This window comes from Nerophis lumbriciformis, linkage group LG20 (genome assembly GCF_033978685.3).
Source record: "Nerophis lumbriciformis linkage group LG20, RoL_Nlum_v2.1, whole genome shotgun sequence".
NCBI classification, from domain to species: Eukaryota; Metazoa; Chordata; class Actinopteri; order Syngnathiformes; family Syngnathidae; genus Nerophis; species Nerophis lumbriciformis.
Window position 1 is genome coordinate 737,501 of NC_084567.2, and position 17,500 is coordinate 755,000.

A 17,500-nucleotide genomic window follows, 5' to 3' on the forward strand; every position below is an offset into this window, starting at 1 on the left:
GCTAACACTAGCAGCTAACAGCGTAAACAGTGACTAGCCGACTGCATTAGCATTAGCGGCTAACACTAGCAGCTAACAGTGTAAACAGTGACTAGCCGGCGGAATTAGCATTAGCGGCTAGCACTAGCAGCTAACAGTGTAAACAGTGACTAGCCGACTGCATTAGCATTAGCGGCTAACACTAGCAGCTAGCAGTGTAAACAGTGACTAGCCGGCGGAATTAGCATTAGCGGCTAACACTAGCAGCTAACAGTGTAAACAGTGACTAGCCGGCGGAATTAGCATTAGCGGCTAACACTAGCAGCTAACAGTGTAGACAGTAACTAGCCCACTGCATTAGCATTAGCGGCTAACACTAGCAGCTAACAGTGTGAACAGTGACTAGCCGGCGGAATTAGCATTAGCGGCTAACACTAGCAGCTAACAGTGTAAACAGTGACGAGCCGGCGGAATTAGCATTAGCGGCTAACACTACCAGATAACAGTGACTAGCCGACTGCACTAGCATTAGCGGCTAACACTAGCAGCTAACAGTGTGAACAGTGACTAGCCGGCGGAATTAGCATTAGCGGCTAACACTAGCAGCTAACAGCGTAAACAGTGACTAGCTGACTGCATTAGCATTAGCGGCTAACACTAGCAGCTAACAGTGTAAACAGTGACTAGCCGGCGGAATTAGCATTAGCGGCTAACACTAGCAGCTAGCAGTGTAGACAGTAACTAGCCGACTGCATTAGCATTAGCGGCTAACACTAGCAGCTAACAGTGTAACAGTGACTAGCCGGCGGAATTAGCATTAGCGGCTAACACTAGCAGCTAACAGTGTAAACAGTGACTAGCCGACTGCATTAGCATTAGCGGCTAATACTAGCAGCTAACAGTGTAAACAGTGACTAGCCGACTGCACTAGTATTAGCGGCTAACACTAGCAGCTAACAGTGTGAACAGTGACTAGCCGGCGGAATTAGCATTAGCGGCTAACACTAGCAGCTAACAGTGTAGACAGTAACTAGCCCACTGCATTAGCATTAGCGACTAACACTAGCAGCTAACAGTGTGAACAGTGACTAGCCGGCGGAATTAGCATTAGCAGCTAACACTAGCAGCTAACAGTATAAACAGTGACGAGCCGGCGGCATCAGCGCATCAGCGGCTAACACTAGCAGCTAACACTGTAAAGATGCGTATACGTTGGACCTCCTCGCTAGCATGGGAATACTTCGCCGGCTACATCCAGCGGCCTTTGAAGCAGCGGAGTCTAGTACCAGCGGGGACCGTCAATGGAAGACACGTAAGCCGTGTGATCGGAGGCAGAATCGGGGATGCCGAGCGGGGCTAACAACAAAGCTAAAGGCTAATCCCCACAGAACGCCGCTTGCTTTCAAGCGTCCGCTCCCTGGAAAACAAACTGGACTACCTTAAGCTGGATTTAAATGCAAGACGCGAGATGAGAGACTGCTGCGCCATATTTCTAACAGAAACATGGTTGAAATCTTCCGTTCCGGACGAGGCAGTTAGCATCGAGGGGCTAACTATGTTTCGGGCGCACAGGAGTAGATCTCTCACTGGTAAATCCCGAGGCGGTGGTGTTTGCATATACGTCAATAATAACTGGTGCAATATTGGGAAGATATTATCACGTCACTGCTCTCCTGATGTTGAACTATTAACTATAAAATGCAGGCCATTTTATTTATCCAGGGAATTCAGTGCTATGATCGTCACAGCAGAGTACATTACCCCCAGTGCTAACACCAAAGAAGCTTTGAATACTTTGTACTGCTGCATCAATGAACTGCAAACTACACATCCAGAGGGAGTTTTCATCGTGGCAGGGGATTTTAATCAAGCGAACATGAAAACAGTTTTCCCTCATTTCCGTCAATATGTGAATTTTGCAACCAGGGGTGGAAGCAGATTGGACTTGGTGTATAGCAATATTAAACAGGAGTATAAAGCTGCACCACGCCCCCACCTCGGCTCCTCAGACCATCTATCTGTGATGCTAATCCCTGCATACAAGCCCCTGCTGATCAGGAAGCAAGCTACAGTGAAGCAGGTGAGGACCTGGCCAGAGGGAGCAATGTCAGCATTACAGGACTGCTTCGAAACCACAGACTGGGACATGTTCAAGACAGCCGCCACTGAAAATCACCACACATGTGTGGAGGAGTATGCAGAGTCTGTGTCCGCATACATTCAGAAGTGCATGGAGGATGTCAGTGTGATCAAGAACATCCCCACACGGGCCAACGAGAAACCCTGGATGAACAGTGAGGTACGTGCAATGCTGAAGGCTCGGAACAAGGCTTTCAAGTCTGGCGACATGGTGGCATTAAAATCAACCAGAGCTAACCTGAACCGTGCCATTAAGGTTGCAAAGCGTGCTCACAGTCAGAAAGTGCAGGACTTCTTCAAGAACCCTACAAACACTAGACGAATGTGGCAGGGCATACAGATCATCACGGACTATAAAGCTGCCCCCCGTCCCTGTGACAACAGTATCAGCTTCCTAGATGACCTTAACAACTACTTTGCAAGGTTTGAGGCACTTAACACCACTCTGGCGAGAAAATCCATCCCTCGCAGCCGCTCAACCTGGATATAGCGGATGTCCGGAAAACCTTGAGGAGAGTGAACCCCCGAAAAGCACCGGGACCTGATGACATTCCGGGCAAGGTGCTTAAGGGATGTGCAGACCAGCTGGCTGGGGTTCTCACAGACATCTTCAACATCTCGCTGACCCAGGCTGTGGTACCATCATGTTTTAAGACGGCCACAATCATTCCAGTGCCAAAAAAACCCACAATCTCCTCCCTCAATGATTACCGCCCCGTTGCACTCACCCCCATCATAATGAAGTGCTTGGAGAGGCTGGTAAAGGAATATATTGTCTCCAGACTTCCCCCCACATTCCACCCATACCAGTTTGCTTATCGCCCTAACCGCTCCACAGAGGACGCCATCTCCTCTGCACTCCACCTGAGCTTAGAACATCTGGAAGGAAAGGACACACACGTGCGGATGTTGTTCCTGGACTTCAGCTCAGCATTCAACACCATCATCCCGCAGCACTTGGTGAGCAAACCTTGGATTCAGTACCCCCCTTTGCAACTGGCTGCTTGACTTCCTCACAGACAGACCCCAATCTGTGAGAGTGGGCAACAACACCTCCAGTGCTATCTCCCTGAGCACCGGCTCCCCCCAGGGCTGCGTCCTGAGTCCGCTGCTGTTCACGTTGATGACCCATGACTGCTGTGCCAGGTCCACTACTAACCACATTGTGAAATATGCGGACCACACGACAGTAGTGGGCCTCATCCGTGACAACAACGACATGGACTACAGGGAGGAGGTGAAACATCTGCTTGACTGGTGCAGAACCAACAACCTGGTCCTGAATGTCAACAAGACCAAGGAGATCATCGTTGACTTCAGGAAGCACCAGTCCGGCCACGCTCCACTCTACATCAACAGCACAGCGGTGGAGATAGTAAGCAGCACCAAGTTCCTGGGGGTGCAGATAACTGACGATATAACCTGGTCCCTACACACCGGAGCTCTTGTAAAAAGAGCTCAGCAGCGCATGCACTTTTTGCGTGGGATTCAAAGAGCACAGCTCTCTCAGCACATTCTACAAAGGCACTATAGAGAGCTTGCTGACCACCTGCATCTCTGTCTGGACTGGAGCCTGCAATGCCTCAGACTGGAAGTCTCTCCAGAGAGTGGTGAGGACGGCGGAAAAGATCATCAGGACTCCTCTTCCTCCTATCCAGGAGATCGCAAAAAGCCGCTGCCTGACCAGGGCTCAGAAAATCTGCAAGGACTCCTCCCACCCCCACCAAGGACTGGGGCGGCATAGCTCGGTTGGTAGAGCGGCCGTGCCAGCAACTTTAGGGTTGCAGGTTCGCCATCCTAGTCACTACCGTTGTGTCCTTGGGCAAGACACTTTACCCACCTTCTCCCAGTGCCACCCACACTGGTTTAAATGTAACTTAGATATTGGGTTTCACTATGTAAAGCGCTTTGAGTCACTCGAGAAAAAGCGCTATATAAATATAATTCACTTCACTTCACTTCACTGCTGGACTCTAGAAAGAGGTTCCGCAGAACCTCCAGGTTCTGTAACAGCTTCTTCCCTCAGGCCGTAAGACTCTTGAACGCATCATAATTAAATTATCCCCTCAACTCCCCCCAAAATGGATTAACTCGCTGGAATAAAAAAGACAATATAACGTATATATATATATATATATATATATATATATATATATATATATATATTAGAGATGCGCGGTTTGCGGGCACAACCGCGGAGTCCGCGGATCGGGCGGATGAAATTAAAAAAAATTTGATTTTATCGGCGGGTCGGGTCGGGTGGTTGAAATAAAAAACAATTTGATTTTAAATAGATTCAGGCGGGTGGCAGTTAAACCAATTGGTAAATATATATACATAGTTAAATGTTGTTACCCACATACGAAAAACGAGCAGGCACCTGCAGCATATGCCACAACAGAAAAAAAAAAAAAAAAGAGATGGACACTTTTACGGAGCGGAGAAGGGACGCCTCGCCGGGGTCCGGGACCGAGGCCCCTTCCCCCGAGAGGGCCCCACCGGGAGCCGTAGCTGAGGCGATCCGCGAGAAGGGCCCGACGCACGTCCAGGGTCACCACCGTGCCCACCGCACCGACACCCCGCCTCGTCCGCCTTCGCCGCGGCCGGCGTCACGCGCAGCAGGTAAGCAGCTTACCTGCCTGCCACCCCCGTGGCCGGGGGCTCGTAACAGGGGTCACTCCGCGCGCTCCGCCCGCGCAGCTTACCTGCCCGCCACCCCTGTTGCCGGGGGCGCGTAACAGGGGTCACTCCGCGCGCAGTGCGCTCACGAAAGGGGTGGGGCTCACCCTGGTTGATATAGACAGCAGCTAGGACGGTGGCCATGGAAGTCGGAACCCGCTAAGGAGTGTGTAACAACCCACCTGCCGAATCAACTAGCCCTGAAAATGGATGGCGCTGGAGCGTCGGGCCCATATACCCGGCCGTCGCCGGCAGCGAGATGCGCTTGGAGGTGCGCTCAGCGCGACTCCCATATGATTGCGCACTGGTGTGCGTCTGGGTCGTGACAGCGTGGCACGCGAATGTCTGTGCTGCATTGGATCAGTCTCCTTTCTTTAATGTTAGATCGGGTGGATTGCGGATGGTTGACGACTTTCTGATGCGGTTGCGGATGAAATAATTGCCTATCCGCGCATCTCTAATATATATATATATATGTGTGTGTGTATGTATGTATGTATATATAATATGTAAATATTACATATGTTATATTTTATATTGCTACTATGTTACATTTCTACCTTTTGTTTTCTCCCTCTTTATATGCCCTTGTGTGCATGATCCTTTCCATCCTTACCCTTTCCATCCTTTGTAACTGACCTACTGAGTGGAACAATTTCCTTTTTGGATCAACAAAGTTTGTCCAAGTGTAAAGTGGCTAACATGCTAACAGTTGAATGCTTTGCAAGCATGGCACAGGAGGTAGTTTCCGCTGATGCTTCCTGTTGTGCTCTCAGCAGGGGAAGGGCGGGGCCAAGGTTTTGCACGCCGTGGTGGTCATCTTCCTGGAGTTCTTCGCCTGGGGACTGCTGACCACGCCCATGTTGACTGTGAGTGACACGCCCACGCTAGCCATGCCAGCTAAGCCACACCCACTTTCCCTCTTACAGGTCCTCCACGAGACGTTCCCTCAGCACACCTTCCTGATGAACGGACTCGTCCAAGGCGTCAAGGTGAGCACACCACCTCGCCCGTGGCGCTCGGCACGCTAACGCTCGCTCGCCGCCCTAGGGCTTCCTGTCCTTCCTGTCGGCGCCTCTGATCGGCGCGCTGTCGGACATCTGGGGCAGGAAGTCCTTCCTCCTCCTCACCGTCTTCTTCACGTGCGCGCCCATCCCCTTCATGAGGATCAGCCCCTGGTGAGGCCACATGACCGCCATGTGAGCGTCTGAGCCGTGGCGTGTGACTGGATCAGCCTGCGGGGAATTCTGACATTAAGCGTGTGTGTGTGTGTGTGTGTGTGTGTGTGTGTGTGTGTGTGTGTGTGTGTGTGTGTTCACGTAGGTGGTACTTTGCTCTCATCTCCGTGTCAGGAATCTTCGCCGTGACCTTCTCGGTGGTGTTCGCCTATGTGGCTGATGTCACTGACGAGCAGCAGAGGAGCACCGCGTATGGCTTGGTAGTACACACACACACACACACACACACACACACACACACACACACACACACACACGCACCCACACTCAGTGCACGTGGTGACCGAGCACCCTGGTCCAGGTGTCTGCCACGTTCGCCGCCAGCCTGGTGACCAGCCCGGCCATCGGGGCGTACCTGTCGGCCAAGTACGGCGACAGCCTGGTGGTCCTGGTCGCCACGGTGATCTCGGTGGCCGACATCGCCTTCGTCTTCCTGGCGGTGCCCGAGTCGCTGCCTGACAAGATGCGTCTGACGTCCTGGGGGTTCCCCATTTCCTGGGAGCAGGCCGACCCCTTCGCCGTGAGTCCCGGGGTCGGAGGGCGGGGGGTGTGGCCTCGCCGGCGCCTGATTGACGGGCTGACTTTCTTGCGTGCAGTCGCTGCGCCGCGTGGGGAAAGACTCCACCGTGCTGCTCATCTGCGTCACCGTCTTCCTGTCCTACCTGCCAGAGGCGGGACAGTACTCCAGCTTCTTCCTCTACCTGAGACAGGTGACCTTTCACTTCCTGTTTGTTCCCACACAACAAGCTAACACGTCGTCGCCTTCCAGGTCATCGACTTCTCTCCCGCCGCCATCGCCGCCTACATCGCCATGGTGGGCGTCCTGTCCATCATCGCTCAGGTGCGCCTCGCCGGTCACGTGATGTGGCAAGAAGCCCCTCCCCCCGGCTGACAGGTGCGTGTGTGTTGCAGACGCTGCTCCTCAGCGTGCTGATGAGGACCATCGGCAACAAGAACACGGTCCTCCTCGGTCTGGCCTTCCAGCTGTTCCAGCTGGCCTGGTACGCCTTTGGATCTGAGCCCTGGTGAGTTGTCCTGGTCGGGGGCGGAGCTGAGAGTCACCGGGAAGTAGCGTCGCCTCGCCAACCTCAGGTGTGTTTTTGTCTTCCAGGATGATGTGGGCGGCGGGAACAGTGGCGGCCATGTCGTCCATCACATTCCCAGCCGTCTCCGCCCTCGTGTCACACAGCGCCGCCCCTGACCAGCAAGGTAATGTTGTGTGTACGTGTGTGTACGTGTGTGGTGTGGTGTGGTGTACGTGTACAGTAGGGCTGTACAGTATACTGGTACCAATAAAGTACCACAGTATTAATGAATTAAAAATGTCCTACACTGCCTTTTGAAAAAAACACCGGTACCATATTTTCTGGACTATATAAGCCACACCCACTATATTTTCAAAGAAAAAAAATATTTGTACATAATTAGCCGATTTATATACTTTGCTAAATGAGTTATTTACACAGAAATATTGAGTAAATGTTTATTTACACACCTTCATTGTTTCCAAACAGTGTCTGTAACAGGGCAGTAAAACGGCTGGTCAAGCAAAACAGAAGTGATGGTCATGGATTCACTAGCTGTGCAAGCTAGCTCTCCAATCCGCTAAACAGACTCAATAACTCCACACTGACGTTTTGCTGAATTTGTGCAAGTGAAACAATACAAAAAGAATGCCATTGTAAGTTAATACTAACACGGACACTCATAAATGTGTTAGCAAATTAGCTCATGCTAACGACGCTAGCTTGATTACATTACGACAGCACGTAGAAACATGCATGAAAACACTCCTACACACACCACACATGGGACGCCTTAGTAAGTAAGAATTGTTGTAGTTATATTGTAAAAGTGTTGCTTTGAGTGATGAATGTAGAAACCATACGAGTAGAAACGCTATGGACGGCTAGAAGACGGAACAACACCAGTTCAAAGTGCTAAATGGAAGGACACTGCGGCACCTGCAGTGAGCGAACTCGTCCAAAAGATGGCACCATAGCACAAACTACATTTTTTTTCAGTGTTTTTTTTTTTTTTTTGGAAAACTATTTGCGTTATGTTTGTCAGCAGAAAAAAAATCCATAAATTAGCCGCACCGTTTTATAAGCCGCAGGGTTTAAAGCAGAGGCTTATAGTCTGGAATGTACAGTATTTATTTTCCATGGACTTGATGTGGTGACATGGCTGGTAATATGAGCCCAGGGTCATGTCAGTCAACACACACACACACACACACAGCACTTGCCAGTGGAAACAGTGTAGAGACAAAAGGAGTATTGTGCAGGCTCGTGAGATTCTTGCTAAAAGGTGCAAATCTGCATGTCTAAACATGAATCTTCACCTCAAAATATCACTTTTGTGTGTTTCATGAAATGTATAAGAAAGCAAATGTGTTGAACGCTGGCCTCAGCTGCAGGTGCTCTTGCCTAACACCAGCTGGCTAGTTAGCAGTCACCACTACAGCTGGCTAGTTAGCAGTCACTACTACAGCTGGCTAGTTAGCAGTCACTACTACAGCTGGCTAGTTAGCAGGAGAGTCAGTCACCACTACAGCTGGCTAGTTAGCAGGAGAGTCAGTCACCACTACAGCTGGCTAGTTAGCAGTCACTACTACAGCTGGCTAGTTAGCAGTCACTACTACAGCTGGCTAGTTAGCAGGAGAGTCAGTCACCACTACAGCTGGCTAGTTAGCAGGAGAGTCAGTCACCACTACAGCTGGCTAGTTAGCAGTCACTATTACAGCTGGCTAGTTAGCAGGAGAGTGAGTCACCACTACAGCTGGCTAGTTAGCAGGAGAGTCAGTCACCACTACAGCTGGCTAGTTAGCAGTCACTACTACAGCTGGCTAGTTAGCAGTCACTACTACAGCTGGCTAGTTAGCAGGAGAGTCAGTCACCACTACAGCTGGCTAGTTAGCAGGAGAGTCAGTCACCACTACAGCTGGCTAGTTAGCAGTCACTATTACAGCTGGCTAGTTAGCAGGAGAGTGAGTCACCACTACAGCTTGCTAGTTAGCAGGAGAGTCAGTCACCACTACAGCTGGCTAGTTAGCAGGAGAGTGAGTCACCACTACAGCTGGCTAGTTAGCAGGAGAGTGAGTCACCACTACAGCTGGCTAGTTAGCAGGAGAGTCAGTCACCACTACAGCTGGCTAGTTAGCAGTCACTATTACAGCTGGCTAGTTAGCAGGAGAGTGAGTCACCACTACAGCTGGCTAGTTAGCAGGAGAGTCAGTCACCACTACAGCTGGCTAGTTAGCAGTCACTACTACAGCTGGCTAGTTAGCAGTCACTACTACAGCTGGCTAGTTAGCAGGAGAGTCAGTCACCACTACAGCTGGCTAGTTAGCAGGAGAGTCAGTCACCACTACAGCTGGCTAGTTAGCAGTCACTATTACAGCTGGCTAGTTAGCAGGAGAGTGAGTCACCACTACAGCTTGCTAGTTAGCAGGAGAGTCAGTCACCACTACAGCTGGCTAGTTAGCAGGAGAGTGAGTCACCACTACAGCTGGCTAGTTAGCAGGAGAGTGAGTCACCACTACAGCTGGCTAGTTAGCAGGAGAGTCAGTCACCACTACAGCTGGCTAGTTAGCAGTCACTACTACAGCTGGCTAGTTAGCAGTCACCACTACAGCTGGCTAGTTAGCAGGAGAGTCAGTCACCACTAAAGCTGGCTAGTTAGCAGTCACTACTACAGCTGGCTAGTTAGCAGTCACTACTACAGCTGGCTAGTTAGCAGGAGAGTCAGTCACCACTACAGCTGGCTAGTTAGCAGGAGAGTCAGTCACCACTACAGCTGGCTAGTTAGCAGTCACTACTACAGCTGGCTAGTTAGCAGGAGAGTGAGTCACCACTACAGCTGGCTAGTAAACAGGAGAGTGAGTCACCACTACAGCTGGCTAGTTAGCAGGAGAGTGAGTCACCACTACAGCTAACTGCACTTCTACAAACCTTTCTTAATCGCAGTGTTGAATGTGTATTTGTATTATTGTCACTTTAGTTAAGAAACATATTACATCATTTTTGTCACTCCTTTCTTATGGAGGATATTTATTTGGTTAGTACTTATTTTTATAATCAGCCTGACCAAAGCCTAAGGTTTATGTGTCCACTGTTACTTTTGAGTGGGCCCTAGGAGGACACACTAGCTAACAGCACCCCTCCATGCCAACAAATAGATGGATCCATACAAGTATCGACTGTAACGATACCGAGTACAAGAGCCGTATCTAGTCGATACTGCTATGATGACATCCATGTTTTTATAAATTTTTTACATTTTTATTTTGTTTGTAAAATAAATAAGTCTCCAAACACAGGAGAACTTTAAATATAATCCTTTAATTCCTTGTCTTGGATTTTATGTGCCCTTTATTTAGAAAAAGATCGAAATACATTTTGGTACCCGGACAACACAAGTGCACAATATACTAACTGTGCGTGTGTGTGTGCACAGGTGTGGTTCAGGGCATGATCACGGGGATCCGTGGTCTGTGTAACGGTTTGGGTCCCGCACTTTACGGCTTCATCTTTTTCCTGTTTAACGTGGAACTCAGTGACGTGCAGCCGGCGACCGCCAGACCCAGCCAGCACGTGCAGGTACACACACACACACACACACACACACACACACACTGCCAGACCCAGCCAGCACGTAAAAGTACACACACACACACACACACACACACACTTGCACATTTTTACAAACAGCAAAGTGATGAAGTCATTGTCAGCTTGAAAGTACTCACATTGACCACTAGGGGGCAGCATAGCGTTAATGTGTTCACCGAGGGCCACACACTGAAAAGTTCAAGCATTTTGATAGTTTGACTTTAAAAGCAATACTATATATATTTGGTCCCAGGGACCCGGAAAGGTCTCGGTCATAAAAATGTCAAGTTATATAATAGTATTATTTTTTTAATGCATAAATCTCCAGATCAAATTCAGGTCTATATGTTAATATAAAGTTGTTAAAGAAAATATGCAATATTTTCCCCCCAAAATACTTTAGAGTGGAATATTTGATGTGAATGAATTTGAGCCTTAATATGTCAATAATTCCTAACACTGACTTTAAGTCATTATTATTTTTTGAGCAATGACAGTTTGGGTCCCACTTGTTAAAGTTTAAAAAATGAAGTCATATATTTTTCTTTTTTTTTGCTTTACTTTCAACATTGACATTTTTAGATCAACTTTGGATTTATTCCAGTTTTTATTATTCTGTTTTTGTTTTTTGTCCTTTTTATTTTGTTTTTTGATGGCAAAATATGCAACATTTTCTGCCAAAAATATTTGGAAGTGGAATATTTGAGCCCATAATTAATAAAAACATTGATTTTAAGTCATCATTCAAAAGTATTTAAAAATATAAGTCATACTTCTTTTTTTTTTTTTTTTTTACATCCAACCTTTAAATCTACAGATCAACTTCAGATCTATCCATCGATGATAAGGTTTTTTAAAAGGGTTTTTCTTTATTTTATGCCCTTTTTGTCTAAGAAAACTTGTTTTTTTATGGCAAACACAAAATATGCAATATTTTCCCCAAAGTAGAATATTTGATGGAAGTAATTAGAGCCTCAAACACATGGAACAATATTTTTAAATAATCATGTTATTTCATAACAAATATTTCAGTTCAAGCAACATAAATTCATGTTATGTTATGTGAGATGTTTGTAATAAACGGACTCATGGTCGCCCTCTGTGGACATGAGCGGCATTGCGCCAGCCTGTTAGCTAAAGCGTTGTCATGGCGATGCAGAAATCGAGCGTTCCCGGGCCGCCCTTCCTCTTCGGAGCGTGCGCGGTGGTCTTCGCCCTCATCGTGGCCGTCTTCATCCCCGAGCGCCCGCCGCCGGGCGACATCAAGACCTGCTCGGCCAGGAAGTCCAGCAGCACGCCCGCCGCCTACGCTCAGGACGCCGGCCCTCTGGCCACGCCCACCAGCGACGCGGAGGACATTGAGCCGCTCTTGCAGGACAGCAGCTTGTGATGGACAGCCAGCAACTTTTTATCTTTTTCATATCCGGCAGAAGTCAAGGGACACATGGTTGCCATGGCAACTGCCAAAGAGGTCATGTGACTGACGACATGAAGGAACAATCTGACTGACCTGCTCACAACGTAAAGACTTTTATTTCTTTCATCACAATAAAAAATATCCAACAAGCATTTGACTTTTTTAGCACTTTGTGAAGAAGAACTTTCAAAGTAAAGCTCTTAAAGAGACAGTGTCATGTGAAAGCAGCATCTTTCCCCACAGGACTGCAATCTATTAGTGGCAGTAAGAGATTGTCCAGTTTGCATATTTGGCCGTGACGCATTTGCAAAAAGTGAGTAACGACAAACAAATGTTTAGAAATACAAATAAACTTTTGTTGCGTTTTTAAGCCAAACAATTTGAAGACGCCGGACAGACGAGGGCGGGGCCTCAACAGCACGCTTTTATTTCAATCTCCCAAATCTAGTCGCTCTTTTGAAACATTTTTAGTATACAATAAATATACTTTACAAATACATTAGTTGCTAAATACTTAGAAACATTAGGCACTAAATATGTATTAGTAGTTAAATATTTATAAATGTTATACACTAAATATTGATATTAGTCGCTAAATATTTGCGAATATATTAGTTGCTAAATAATTAGTTGCTAAATATTTGAAAATATGGTGGTCGCAAAATATTTTCAAGTATACCAGTAGCTAAATATTTATAGAAATATCCAGTGCTTAAACGTTGATAATTAGCCGTTATATATTTATAACAGAATGTGTGACAAAGGGCAGCCTTGGCGGAGTCCAAACCTCACTGGAAACCCTAACCCTGCCGGCAATGCGGACCAAGCTCTGACACTGATCATACAGGGAGCGGACCGCCACAATCAGACAGTCCGATACCCCATACTCTCTGAGAACTCCCCACAGGACTTCCCAGGGTACACGGTCGAATGCCTTCTCCAAGTCCACAAAGCACTGGTTGGGAAAGCTCCCATTCACCCTCAAGGACCCTGCCCAGAGTATAGAGCTGGTCCACAGTTCCACGACCAGGACGAAAACCACACTGTTCCTGAATCCGAGGTTCGACTATCCGGCGTAGCCTCCTCTCCAGTACACCTGAATAGACTTTACCGGGAAGGCTGAGGAGTGTGATCCCACGATAGTTAGAACACACCCTCCGGTTCCCCTTCTTAGAGAGGAACCACCACCCCGGTCTGCCAATCCAGAGGTACCGCCCCCGATGTCCACGCGATGCTGCAGAGTCTTGTCAACCAAGACAGCCCCACAGCATCCAGAGCCTTAAGGAACTCCGGGCGGGTCTCATCCACCCCCAGGGCCTTGCCACCGAGGAGCTTCTTAACTACCTCAGCAACCTCAGCCCCAGAAATGGAAGAGCCCACCACAGATTCCCCAGGCACTGCTTCCTCATAGGAAGACGTGTTGGTGGGATTGAGGAGGTCTTCGAAGTATTCCTTCCACCGATCCACAACATCCGCAGTCGAGGTCAGCAGAACACCATCCTCACCATACACGGTGTTGAAACTGCACTGCTTCCCCTTCCTGAGGCGGCGGATGGTGGTCCAGAATCGCTTCGAAGCCGTCCGGAAGTCGTTTTCCATGGCTTCCCCGAACTCCTCCCATGTCCGAGTTTTTGCCTCCGCGACCGCTGAAGCCGCACACCGCTTGGCCTGTCGGTACCTGTCCGCTGCCTCTGGAGTCCTATGAGCCAAAAGAACCCGATAGGACTCCTTCTTCAGCTTGACGGCATCCCTCACCGCCGGTGTCCATCAACGGGTTCTAGGATTACCGCCACGACAGGCACCAACTACCTTGCGGCCACAGCTCCAATCGGCCGCCTCGACAATAGAGGTACGGAACATAGTCCACTCGGACTTAATGTCCAGCACCTCCCTCGTGACATGTTCAAAGTTCTTCCGGAGGTGGGAATTGAAACTCTCTCTGACAGGAGACTCTGCCAGGCGTTCCCAGCAGACCCTCACAATGCGTTTGGGCCTGCCAGGTCTGTCCGGCATCCTCCCCTGCCAAGGCTGCCCTTTGTCACCCATTCTGTTCATAACTTTTATGGACAGAATTTCTAGGCGCAGTCAAGGCGTTGAGCGGATCCGGTTTGGTGGCTGCAGGATTAGGTCTCTGCTTTTTGCAGATGATGTGGTCCTGATGGCTTCATCTGGCCAGGATCTTCAGCTCTCATTGGATCGTTTCGCAGCAGAGTGTGAAGCGACTGGGATGAGAATCAGCACCTCCAAGTCCGAGTCCATGGTTCTCGCCTGGAAAAGGGTGGAATTCCATCTCCAAGTTGGGGAGGAGATCTTGCCCCAAGTGGAGGAGTTCAAGTACCAAGGAGTCTTGTTCACGAGTGAGGGAAGAGTGGATGGTGAGATGGACAGGCGGATCGGTGCGGCGTCTTCAGTAATGCGGACGCTTTATCGATCTGTTGTGGTAAAGAAGGAGCTGAGCCGGAAGGCAAAGCTCTCAATTTACCGGTGGATCTACGTTCCCATCCTCACCTATGGTCATGAGCTTTGGGTTATGACCGATAGGACAAGATCACGGGTACAAATGAGTTTCCTCCGCCAGGTGGTGGGTCTCTCCCTTAGAGATAGGGTGAGAAGCTCTGTCATCCGGGAGGAGCTCAAAGTAAAGCCGCTGCTCCTCCACATGGAGAGGAGCCAGATGAGGTGCTTCAGGCATCTGGTCAGGATACCACCCGAACGCCTCCCTAGGGAGGTGTTTAGGGCAGGTCCAACCGGTAGGAGGCCACGGGGAAGACCCAGGACATGTTGGGAAGACTATGTCTCCCGGCTGGCCTGGGAACGCCTCGGGATCCCCCGGGAGGAGCTGGACCAAGTGGCTGGGGAGAGGGAAGTCTGGGCTTCTCTGCTTAGGCTGCTGCCCCCGCGACCTGACCTCGGATAAGTGGAAGAAGATGGATGGATGGATGGATATTTAAAACATATATTAGTTGCTAAATATATTAATAAATACAATAGTTGCTAAATATTTATAATTAGTTGCCAAATATTTTTAAGATATCAGTAGCTACATATGAAAAATTATCCAGTGCTAAACATTGATAAGTAATTAGTTGCTAAATATTTATGAATATATTAGATGCTATATATATATATATATATTAATAGATACAATAGTTGCTAAATATTTATAATTAGTTGCTAAATATTTTTTAAGATATCAGTTACTAAATATTTACAAACATAAGGCACTAAATATGTATTTATATATTTGTAGTTATTTATAAATATGTTGTATACTAAATATTGATATTAGTCGATAAATAGTCGCGGGTATTTTAGTAGCTAAATATTAGAAAATATGGTGGTCGCAAAATATTTTCAAGTACACCAGTAGCTAAATATTTATAACAATATGCAGTGCTTAAACATTGATAATTACCTGTTACATATTTTTTTTTTTAAATATATTAGTTGCAAAATACATTAATAGATACAATAGTTGCTAAATATTTTTAAGATATCAGTAGCTACATATTAAAAAACATCCAGTGCTAAACATTGATAAATAATTAGTTGCTAATTGTTTATAAACATATTAGTTTGCTAAATATATTAATAGATACAATGGTTGCTAAATATTTATAATTAGTTGCTAAATTTTTTTAAGATACCAGTAGCTAAATACTCAAAAATATTCAGTGCTAAACATTGATAAGTAATTAGTCGCTAAATATTTATAATTAGTCACGAAAATGTTTTAAGTACATCACTATCTAAATATTCATAAAAATATCCAACACTAAACATTGGTAAGTATTTAGCCTCCAAATATTAATAAATATTAAGTTGCTAAAATGTATGAATATATTAGTCACTAATTTTATGTTAGCAGTTGCTAAATATAAGTATTTTAGTCACTAAATATTTATGAATATTTCAATCGCAAAATATAATTAGTTGCTAAATATGTATATTAGTCGCAAAATATTCTTCAGCATATCAGTTGCTAAATATTTATTAAAATATTCAACATTGATAAGTAATTAGTCTCTAAATATTAAGTCCCTAAAAACATGAATATGTTATTCATGTTTATGTTAATTGTTAAGTATATTAGTTGCTAATTATATCTAAATACATGTTGCTAAATGTAAATAAATATTTAGTCACTGAATATATTATTCACTAAATATTTCATATTATTATTATCATTTCTTCATGGTATGAATCAAGTTTTCTGAATCTAGCGACTTGACTTTGTCTTCTTATTCTCTGGCAGAGCAGGATGTGTTTATGAGCCAGGACAAAGAGATCCACAAAATGTGTGGATAAAATCCATCTTTCCAGTGAGTTTGAGCGGGAGAGGAATGTCGCTAGTAGCGTAGCGAGGGCTAAGCGTTAGCGCTTTGTGTTCATCTTGACAAAATGATTTCTGCCCTCATAAAGCATTAGTGCTTAGAACTGCTGTTTGCTGTGTCACGTAGCAACACAGGGATTAGCATTAGCATGTTAGCATGGCAGTGTTGCTCACAGCAGACAGGAAATGGACACCTTGGTGGTGGCGTACGGGACGTCCTCTGCAGGGGACAAGAAGAAGAAGAAGAAGTTTGACCACACGCCGGATAGTATGAGGGGCCGTTAGGGACATTATTCAGAATTACCTCTTACACACAATAATGAAACACCCTCATACACACTACTGAAACACTCTCTCACACACTAGAGTGTTTCAGTAGTGTGTGAGAGTGTTTCAGTAGTGTGCATGAGAGTGTTTCAGTGGTGTGTATAAGAGTGTTTCAGTAGTGTGTGTGAGAAAAACATTTCAGTAGTGTGTGTGAGAGTGTTTCAGTAGTGTGTGTGAGGAAAACATTTCAGTAGTGTGAATGAGTGTTTCAGTAGTGTGTGAGAGAAAAACATTTCAGTAGTGTGTATGAGAGTGTTTCAGTAGTGTGTATGAGAGTTTCAGTAGTATGCGTGAGAGACAAACAGTTCAGTTGTGTGTGAGAGTGTTTCAGTAATGTGTATTAGCGTCTCAGTAATGTGTGAGTGTTTCAGTAGTGTGTATGAGAGCGTCTCAGTAGTGTGTGTGTTTCAGTAGTGTGTGTGAGAAAAATATTTCAGTATTGTGTATGAGTGTTTCAGTAGTGTTTTTGAGAGTGTATCAGTAGTATGTGTGAGAGTGTTTCAGTAGTGTGTGTGAGAAAAACATTTCAGTAGTGTGTATGAGAGTGTTTCAGTAGTGTGTGTGAGTGTTTCAGTGGTGTGTATGAGAGTGTTTCAGGGGTGTGTATGAGAGTGTATCAGTAGTGTGTGTGTGAGTGTATCAGTAGTGTGTGTGTGAGTGTTTCAGTAGTGTGTATGAGAGTGTTTCAGTAGTGTGTGTGTGAGAGTGGTTCATTGGTGTGCATGAGTGTTTCAGTAGTGTGTGAGAGTGTTTCAGTAGTGTGCATGAGAGTGTT

General features: G+C 46.6%; 2 protein-coding genes across 4 annotated transcripts in view; one reads left to right on the forward strand and one right to left on the reverse strand.

Moving 5' to 3' along the window:
• mfsd14bb (major facilitator superfamily domain containing 14Bb) overlaps positions 1–12,220 on the forward strand; it is a 13,908-nt gene extending 1,688 nt beyond the window's left edge. The window contains exons 2-12 of the mRNA XM_061979984.2: positions 5,574–5,666; positions 5,727–5,789; positions 5,848–5,975; positions 6,121–6,235; positions 6,337–6,555; positions 6,632–6,745; positions 6,805–6,876; positions 6,948–7,060; positions 7,147–7,244; positions 10,494–10,636; positions 11,808–12,220. Coding sequence (XP_061835968.2) covers positions 5,574–5,666; positions 5,727–5,789; positions 5,848–5,975; positions 6,121–6,235; positions 6,337–6,555; positions 6,632–6,745; positions 6,805–6,876; positions 6,948–7,060; positions 7,147–7,244; positions 10,494–10,636; positions 11,808–12,038 — 1,389 coding nt within the window. The 3' untranslated portion in view covers positions 12,039–12,220. The remainder of the gene's footprint in view (positions 1–5,573; positions 5,667–5,726; positions 5,790–5,847; positions 5,976–6,120; positions 6,236–6,336; positions 6,556–6,631; positions 6,746–6,804; positions 6,877–6,947; positions 7,061–7,146; positions 7,245–10,493; positions 10,637–11,807) is intronic.
• Positions 12,221–15,990: 3,770 nt separating this feature from the next.
• The window catches only part of lrrc2 (leucine rich repeat containing 2), a 14,025-nt gene continuing 12,515 nt past the window's right edge, over positions 15,991–17,500 (reverse strand). For 2 of the 3 annotated variants that reach the window (XM_072915296.1, XM_072915295.1), the window contains one exon: positions 15,991–16,618. In XM_072915296.1, coding sequence (XP_072771397.1) covers positions 16,569–16,618 — 50 coding nt within the window. In that variant the 3' untranslated portion in view covers positions 15,991–16,568. The remainder of the gene's footprint in view (positions 16,619–17,500) is intronic. The other variant, XM_072915297.1, reaches the window with a different exon arrangement.